The sequence below is a fragment of the Pteropus medius genome, unplaced genomic scaffold, assembly GCF_902729225.1.
Source record: "Pteropus medius unplaced genomic scaffold, Ma_sr-lr_union100, whole genome shotgun sequence".
Taxonomy (NCBI): Eukaryota; Metazoa; Chordata; class Mammalia; order Chiroptera; family Pteropodidae; genus Pteropus; species Pteropus medius.
The window spans coordinates 9,695,695-9,704,286 of NW_024342473.1; the positions used below are offsets into that span (position 1 = coordinate 9,695,695).

The window sequence follows — 8,592 nt, forward strand, 5'->3', positions numbered from 1 at the left end:
GGAGGGAATGAGGAAGATTACAGGAAGAAAGCAAGGCAGGAATTAGATTACAGGATAGTTAAGATTATGTGCTCTTTGAGGGTGGTTATGCTTATTTCAAAAGTGTGTTAACCTAAATGCACAAAAACAATGATCAGGGCTTGCTTAAGGTACAGATAAACCTTTTACTAAAGAAGTCATGCCTGGGGCATGACTATTGACCACGACCTACCCACTTAGGAATCCATGATCAGCTCACCATGTCAGGTTACTTTCTTTATAAGCCACCCCTTTTTTTCATCCCCAAGATCAAATGCAGCTCTAAAAAACAGACACTCTATCTCCTGACCAGCTCAGCAGCAGGCTCCATCAATCCTTGCCTTCTTATTCTGCAACTAGGGCAACTCAGGTATTTCCTTTCTGCCTCTGTTCTTTCTGCTGCTTGTTCAAACGTCTGCTGCTTCAGGACATCAAATGTCTGCCTTGTCTCTGTCTCCTTTACTACCAAGTGTGCCTTCTAAGCCGCCTTGTCAAGTTTGCCAACATAGAGGATCTCATTGGTGTAGTGGAGCTAAGCCTTCACTGGCTGACCAACCAGTAAGTGGGCTGCTGCTGGGACCAGGTACACGGCCCAGGGTGATGGGGTCATAGGTGTGACTCTGCGTGTGAGCAGAGGTTCTTCACAGAGACCAAGGGCATAGCAGTTGTCCTGAGGGCCAGGGCCCCCAGACCATGATCATAGACCTGGCATGATTAAAATGTGAGAGGGAGGGGTACAGATTACTTGGAGTGACATGTTAAGTTTGTACAGTTTTCACAGTACTCGTGTACTTCTGAAAATCACAGAGATTTCTTTTACTCTGCAAAGTTAGGGAGCACATATCCCTAGGTCCCCCTGATGTCATCTATGTGTGCTCCACTCGGGACACGGAATCAACAGTGGTTGTTTAGTGTGCATTTCAGCTGATAGGGAATTGGAGGAAGAGGGGAGTATAGAGGAAGAGGAGTATGAAGCCTTGACCAGAGATGGTATGTGCTGACCATTTAATTAATTCATTAAAAAGGAAACATGCAGGGTGACAAAGCTGGTTTAACAGAGGATATGAGAACAAAGATTTCGTGCACTCTGAGAACAAGAAGGAATGCTGAAGTAGAACTGCAAAGTTAGATACAAAATTGGTTGATGTCCTACAGGGCAGCACAACTATAACCTTGAGGTTATTTTTTCTGCAAGATAGAAACCATTTGCATCTCTACTGAACAGAAAAGTCATTTACATTTTAACAGTTTCTACACGATGCCGTCTAATTTTACAGAGGCATGCATATCTGGACTCTGACGAATAATAAATAGTAAGTCAAACGCTGCCTTCCCCTAGAGAGCCAGATGACCCCGATGGGCTTGTTAGACATTGCTTTAACTTAAAGGTGAATGGCCTTTTTGCACCCTTCCCACTCCCAAGTTTTAATAATTCTTCTTAACAGAGAAAAATCAACATTTCGCTTTAACGGTATCAAAGAAGGGAAACAATAGTGAATGTGGGCGGCATACGCCCAAGGGGCGGGGGCCCCAGGGTTCTCTACCTGGTTTGGCAGCTCACGTGACCTTAAATCTGCTCTCAGTGGAACTCAGTGTCCTTATCTATAAAATGGGGCTATTGGACTGCACACTTGGCAAGACTTTGCCCTAAAGGTCATTTTCAAAAAAAAAAATGCACCACACCCTTTTACACCCACAAATCCGGAGAGAGAAAGAGGAAGGGGGCAACAGCCACAGAAGCCATTTCTGTGAAACGTTCTGGGCTGGGAGAGGATCACTGCAGGCTGACAGGCGTTGCTTCTTTAGTTGAGTGTGGGACAGAAGGCCGATGACGATCACACTTCTCGGTCATAAGTCAGATTGCTCACTTCCAACCGCGCTGGAGTGGCGGCTGATACCGGGTGGCTGGGCGGCTCCGCTCCCCCTGCGGGAACCGCCCACGGCTCTCTGGGCGGTGCAGCCCAGCGGCTCCTCCCTGCGGGCGGTGGCGCGGGAAATGCACCCAGCTCATCTGAGATCAGTCCGCCGCCCCCAAGGGGCCCTGCTGCCTTGTGGTCGGAGGACCAGAATCTCCTTGGGGTGACTGTATCAATGAGCCACCCCTGTTTTGTTAAACACACTGCAGTTTCAGGCAACACTTGCCAGTCGCCAAGGGCGTCTTCTGTTTTGACAGAAGCAGGGACGTAACAAATCGCTTGACTTTGCCTTGCAGGTTGTGGACGTTGGTGTCTCCGCTGCTTTTCCCCGGAAGGATGGAGATCTGCACCCGCCATTCTCACTTTCCTTCTTAAGTCACCTGACTTTGGCTAAGCGTCAGGTATTTTTGCTTACACTTGAGCCACAGGGCACCCTTTTCCATGCCAGGTGAAAGGAACACCCTCTTTCCATCTCCGTAGTAGATGGAACCATGGAGCCCTGCCCTCTGATTATTTGTCAGCTCCACCTCGGACCAGACCCACAAAAGGCCCAGAATGAACTCTCTCCAGTAATGTCATACAGGCATGCCAACAAGAGAAAGCAAGGAATGGGCGGTGGGGAGGAAGGGTGGGGGGGTGGGGGGGTTGAGAAAATAGCAACAGGCATTTGAACTTGCAGAGAGGACATTAAAACACAGTGCTGAGCATTTGTCCAACCGCTGTTGCTCAGTGGGTGAGGGGAGCGCTGTGGCATTTGAGGCAAGACACTTCTTGGCTTAGGATTGGGCTGCACTGCATAAAATTTAGCGTCACTAGCCTCCCCTTGCATTAAATGCCAGTAGCACATCCCCATCTTTGTGACAACCTAAAATGCCACCCCTATGTCCAAATATTATTTAAAGATTGAAGTGCCTCCTTAGGTTGAAAATCACTGTTAAATCACTTCCTAAACTACATTCCAAATTACATTAATTAGTTCCTTGAGATGTAAGTAGGTATGCTATAAAAAGAGTCCGTGGTCAACATGCTGGGTTTGGGAATGGTGGGTTAAAAAAAAAGGAAAGAAGTTCTTTACTACAGGACTTCTCAGAACCTTTAATATGTAAACCTATGCTTTGAATCATTAAGATTCCCCAATCTAATTGACAATGGAATTCTTTCTCTTTGGGACTCCAACTGGGTCGACCTATCTGGGATAACTCCTGACTACTCTGCTCACCCAGAGCTCCCCTTGGGGACTTTTGTGTCCTCCACCATGCGAAGCACAGGGCTGAGCACTCAGAAGGCCCTTATGTTTTTACTGAATTGAAACAACTTCAGAACTCTGGCAAACCAGAACGTGTGAAGCTACCAGGAAGAAGGCCAGAGTGCTCAGAAACCAGTGCAAAGATGACCTCACAAAGAAACCAGTGTGCTGGGGCCCCTTGAGCACTCGAGGGGATGCATCCTGCCTCTGAGAGGGAGCAAGCAGACAGGCATCTTTAGCTTGTGTGTTTCAGGAAAACTAAAACAGACCTGGTGGTTGCAAGAGGAGTATGTGTGGATGAAATTTTTCAAATGCTGACAGATGGATTGGAGGTCTCCTCTCCTGCTGGCCTGGCAGCCTCTGAGTGGAAAGCCTTGCCTGGGAGATGGGTCCCAGCTGCTCTGGTGAGATGCAGGAAATATAAGTCCAGGCAGTTATAATGGCAGTGAGTCACAGTAAACCAACAGCCATCGGGTGCTCAGGAGGTAAGCTGCAGCCAAAACTTTCACCGAGCTGAGGAGCAGGACCATCCTGTTGCGCAAAACACAAAGTAGAGTGTTCAGGTCCAAGGATCAGATTTCTCAAAATGGAAGCCTGAGCTGTGCCTGCCGAGTTTCAGGCTTTGCTCCAAGGTCAGGTGGACAAAAACCTGCCTATTCCCGTGCAGGAAGGTACCATGCAAACACACCCATTCCTCCCAGGACATGGGCAGTGGGCCAGGGCTGACAGGGATCTGCCGATTCCCATGAAAAACTAGGTGAGCAGCCAGTGTCAGGGTCCCAACACCTCACCCACACCCTCCCTGGCTTGTAAATCTGGGTTCTGCTTTCCTGGAGTACTCTGAGCTGGTGAAGCTTCTCTCTGAGCAGTTTATGTTGTTGGCTCCTAAATATTTCCAGTTTAACCGGACTGGCCTGTGCCTGAGGCCCTGCGTTCAAGATTACAGCTCCAAAGAAAGAAAAAAGAGAATAAAAGTTAGGCAGTCCCCACTTCTACAGGGCTGGTGGGCTCTGAGGGTCCTGCCTCAGCCTGCTAGACAGTCCAGAGTAGCTTTTATTTTTTCTTTGCCTGGGCAACGTTTTTGCTCACAGGTCACAGTCAAGCTTATTAGACTTGGATGACAGTAAACCAATGACTAACTGGGTAATTAAAGCCACAAGTCAGGAGGCCTGGGCGGGTCCCTCCTCTGGAATCTCCAGCATGCTGTTCCATAGGCGAATGTCCCTCTTTCTCCCCACAGCAGAAATCCTTCTGTGAATTGAAAACCTTCTGCGGTGACTTCCACCTCCTCCCAAAGTCACTTCTCCCCTTGTCCACTGCTCCATCTCCTCCTCACCGACCCTGTCCACTGCAAAGAAGGAAGAAATCTAGCCACACTCCTCACTGCTGCCACAACAGGAACATGACAGGTTTCCAACTAAAACCAAAAGTTACTCAGCAGAGCTTCCTGCCCGGCTGCTGTGCTGGAGGGCATAGCATGCCTCCCTCAGCTCTTTCTGTTCTATACAACTTCTCTGCTTCAGTCACTGGAGAGGCTCCCCACTTCCTGGGGTGAGTGGATGAGAAATTCAAAGCAGACAAGGCTACAACTGAGAAGACCCTGGCTTGCTTCAAAGACTGCGTCTCCTCTCAGTCTGAAACTCTCAGTATGTCTCCCCTCTCTTCCAAAACAAAATGAAGAGCTGTTGAAGTTTTCAGTGTCCGTAAAGGCATTCTTGTATTTCTCCATCTCACTGGGCGGGCTATATGATTTTTGTATGCTATTCTAGAATGGGTTTATGGTTATTTTAATTAAAAAAATAATTAATGCTCCCTCCAATTTTTTGAGGACCTTTGATTCCAGGAAGGTGTAGACCATGTTTAGCTGCTGGCTCCATGCTCTTACCTACCTTGGCAGGCTGCTGCTTACCCTGGGATATAAGGACCTAACATGAGAAGCTAGAGTAATTTGGATTTTACTTTGTAGCAAGAATCTCTTTCTACTAGACTGTGAAGCTGTAGTGGATACGGGCTCTCTGACGTTGAATTTATGGTCTTACAATAAGGCCTGGAAAAGAGTAAGTGTTCTCAGGTGATTTGTGTTTGTTGGATTACTATCATTCCTTAAAAAAAAATAAAGAAGTCACACTGTTCTTAAGATGCTGCACATGAAAATGTTTAGGCCAAATGCATGTTGATAAATTGTACATATATCGTCTACCACCCATATCACCAGGAAATAATGTTACCAAACCTCTTGTCTCAGCCACAATTTTATTATCTGTATTTGGCAGACTAAGACATAGCAAACCAGAGGAGCCTTAGGAGACCTGTAGACTGACAAGGACGTTTGAGACAAAGAAATTCAGTGGAGTTCTAAACCAAAATGTAAAGTAGAAACATGGTCGTGCTGTAAAGTGGCCCCAAACCTCAGACTTGCCTTAGGTGTCACCATATGCCTCTGGCCTTCGGGGCCACTGAAGATGCTCAGCTACAGCCTCTCTGCTGCGGCTGCACTTCCTGGCTGGCCAGACCCGAGGGAGGCGGTGGAGGAAGTGCTGTGGGTGAACTCAGTGAGGCAGATGAATGAAGCACAGTGCACGGCCAGGGGTGACACAGGGAGGTGGCTTAGGACAGAGGAAGCTGTAGTGTGGACCACCCTCTCTGCAGAAGTTGCTTCTTGTTCCCTTGTCCTCAAACATATACTCCTACTAAAAAATAATAACTGTGCATAACTCCGAAGGGAGGTCCACACCTGTGTGTACATCCATACCTGTGCGTATGTGCTGCCAAATTTCTTTGTTCCCGAGGAGAAATATAAGCTACAAAAATCACATTCCTTTTCTGTGTTGTATTGCTACTGCTTAAAAAAGTCAAAGAAAAAAAGTGCCATCAAACCATCTATTAACAGATAAATTTAAGCAAGAACAGTGCGAGTTCCTGCCAGTTGCTGATGACTGGTTTTCCAGAACAGAATTATGTGTCGGTGAGGCAGTTATTAAGTGTAATGAGAACTACCAATTTAGTGAGGGGTCAGTGGTTTGCTTATTTATTTATTTTTAAATAGTAAAATTCTCTGAGTTGCACTCAGATCACTTACTTGAAATAATACCAAACAGCAGAATTATGGTGACAAAGAGAAATCAACCACTTCCTGGCAAGTAACAGCTATTTGATTTTATTCTACCTTTCTAAAGTTTAGAAGTCACTTTGAAATTAACTCTAAGGAAATCTTCTTTGGTGTCCCTTGAGTTTGCTGATCCCAGCAAGGAGACCATGGGCAGGATCCCCTGGGATATACTCTGAGCAATGGGTTCAAGTCTCTGTCCCCCATGCTATCTGTTGCTAAAAAGCCGTGGCACCAGGGCTGGAGGGCTGTGTACTGGTCACGATGAGCCAACTGGCAGCCTGGCAGAAGGAGCCCATGGGAGCAGGTATCCGGGTTGTTACTGACATTACCGCTGACCTTTGCCAAGGAGTGGATTTGGTTTTATCCAGAATGGCTCAGTCTGGTGGTAAGAATGCATCCTCTTGGTCTAAGGCACTTTCGGGGACTAGGTTAAAAATTCTTAACTTCCACATTGAATAGATTCTCTAGCAGTGGGGCCTGTGTTGCATCTGGTTGTTTTGGGACCTCCTCCTGCCCAGCCCCCTCCCCATCTAGAACAAGGGGTGGGGGTGGGAGGGTCTCTACCTATTTTGTTGTCCTTGCATGTGTCCTGACGAATCACAATGACACGGCCAAGGCTTGGCTCCTAGAGATTTTCTTTGTTTTTTTTTTTCTTTTTAAATAAATGTGCATTTTTAAGTAGAAAGTATTTAATATACAATGAAGCATTTGGAGAAGTGTTTTAGCTATTCCTTGCTTTCAAACAAAATGTCACTCCCAAGATTTTCCTATGTAGAAATTCTGGAGCCACTACTCATCCACTGTGATGTGTGTCATAAGTAAATGGTTTCTGGTAGAATACCAAAGTATATAAATAATTTACCTTTAAAAAGTAAATGGTAGCTCAAGGCTGTCCATGCCATAAGATGACTTGGGTCTGAATGTTTTTCTAGCACGGGTAAAGAGATGGTGTTACAGCCTGTATATGGGGTGTCATACTTGAAGTAGTCCCAGGAGTGAGTTATCCATTATTAGGGGTTATTGGGAGCAAGGAGCGGTCAGAGGGAGTGGGAAAGCGAGCATCCAGGGCACTGCAGTGGATATTACATAGCAGCAAAGAAGGGGGATTTCTAGGGCCTTAGAAAGTCAGAGACTTCCTTACTCCTCCAACAAAGGAAATTGCCAAGAAGGAGGTAGGTAAGCTCTTACGACTTAAGAACCTCCTTTGGAGGCTCTGCTTATTTGGGAGCAGAAGACAGCAGACCCAAGGGAGCAGTCCTTGAGGCCAGGCTCTCTGCTCAGAGTCTCTGACTGTAGCTGAAGATGTGATTTGCTTGGTCTGGGGAATTTTCTAAAAGAAACGTGCCATTATTCTAAAATTGGAAAAATTCAAGTAAATTTGAGATTTCTGACTTCTTTCAAAGAACCAGATTGTTGGCAACACTAAACTCTGACTGGTGAATGGCAACAACGGGCAAGAGCAGGTAATGGTCAGCCCGGACAGCCAAGGCACATCCTCTCCCCGTCTCCGTGCTGCCCCACTTCCTGCTTGGCAGAAGGGGCCACCACTCCCCTGTTCTCTTTGCCACTCAGAGGGAATCTAGACACACATTTCCAGATCAAAGTCAGCCCAGAGAGCCACTGCGTGTTCCTGCCTCGGCCCCCACACAAACACAAAAGACTCCTCCCCATTTACTAAAGCCAAAGAATGTCAGGATTAACGCCTAATTGAAACTTTTGAAAGAAGAGCTAAAGGAAGCTTTAGCCTTAGCATTCCAAAGCTCCTCATTAAAATGGTGACTTTTTGTAACTCTGGGACAGTTGGAGACACATGACTGAATTCAAAAGCTCACGTGAAGGATGCCGGCCTCCTTGACATGCTCTTTGGACCTGGGGCTGGCTCTGTGTTCCAGACCACAGCACAATGGTGACAAAGCCCAGGCCCTCGGGAGCAAGGCAGTGGGTGGTCACAGTCAGTGCCCTCAGAGAGCCCATTTCTCAGGCTCCAAAACTGAACCAGCCAAGAAACGGCGAGTCCCAGAGCTTGAGCACACACGGCAGCTCTGAAGCAGGGTGCTACAGCACATCGACTGCTCCCTGGGATCGCGCACCACTCTCTCATGGGGATTCACTAGAAGTGCTGCCATCTCCTCTGGACCGAATGTGTGAAATTGTGTGGACTGTACTAAAAGGGGTTTTGAGGTCAGAAAACACTGAAGCCATGTGAGGATAGCATCTGCTCCGGGGTTCCCAACTTGACTGCTCTTCAGAATCACCTAGAATACCTTCAAAACACGGGTTCCCAGACTCCAGCTCTCACACCT

At 47.0% G+C, this 8,592-nt stretch overlaps 1 protein-coding gene across 10 annotated transcripts; it reads left to right on the forward strand.

Annotated features, from left to right (window-relative positions):
- Window positions 1–205: 205 nt before the first annotated feature.
- LOC120604454 (uncharacterized) lies at window positions 206–5,993 on the forward strand. Of its 10 annotated transcripts, none has more exons than XR_005653345.1 (5): window positions 265–388; window positions 489–576; window positions 2,231–2,335; window positions 3,434–3,665; window positions 4,424–5,993. XR_005653345.1 is itself a non-coding variant. In XM_039865178.1 (4 exons), the coding sequence occupies exons 1-4, from the start codon at window positions 240–242 to the stop codon at window positions 4,733–4,735; spliced, it is 657 nt and encodes a 218-aa protein (XP_039721112.1). In that variant the 5' UTR covers window positions 206–239; the 3' UTR covers window positions 4,736–5,993. The 10 variants fall into 10 exon arrangements, 3 of the variants coding, with proteins under 3 accessions (XP_039721112.1, XP_039721113.1, XP_039721114.1); XR_005653346.1 differs by having other exon boundaries at window positions 3,434–3,584; window positions 4,421–5,993; XR_005653348.1 differs by having other exon boundaries at window positions 3,434–3,584.
- Window positions 5,994–8,592: the final 2,599 nt, after the last annotated feature.

What these genes read in the sequence shown, in the direction of transcription:
- LOC120604454 (XM_039865178.1), top strand. Translation starts at nt 240, where the DNA reads ATGTCAGGTTACTTTCTTTATAAGCCACCCCTTTTTTTCATCCCCAAG. An exon ending in CTGCAACTAGGGCAACTCAG is followed by an intron (nt 389 to 488) that starts GTATTTCCTTTC and finishes TTTACTACCAAG; the next exon opens with TGTGCCTTCTAAGCCGCCTT. An exon ending in CTTCACTGGCTGACCAACCA is followed by an intron (nt 577 to 2,230) that starts GTAAGTGGGCTG and finishes TTTGCCTTGCAG; the next exon opens with GTTGTGGACGTTGGTGTCTC.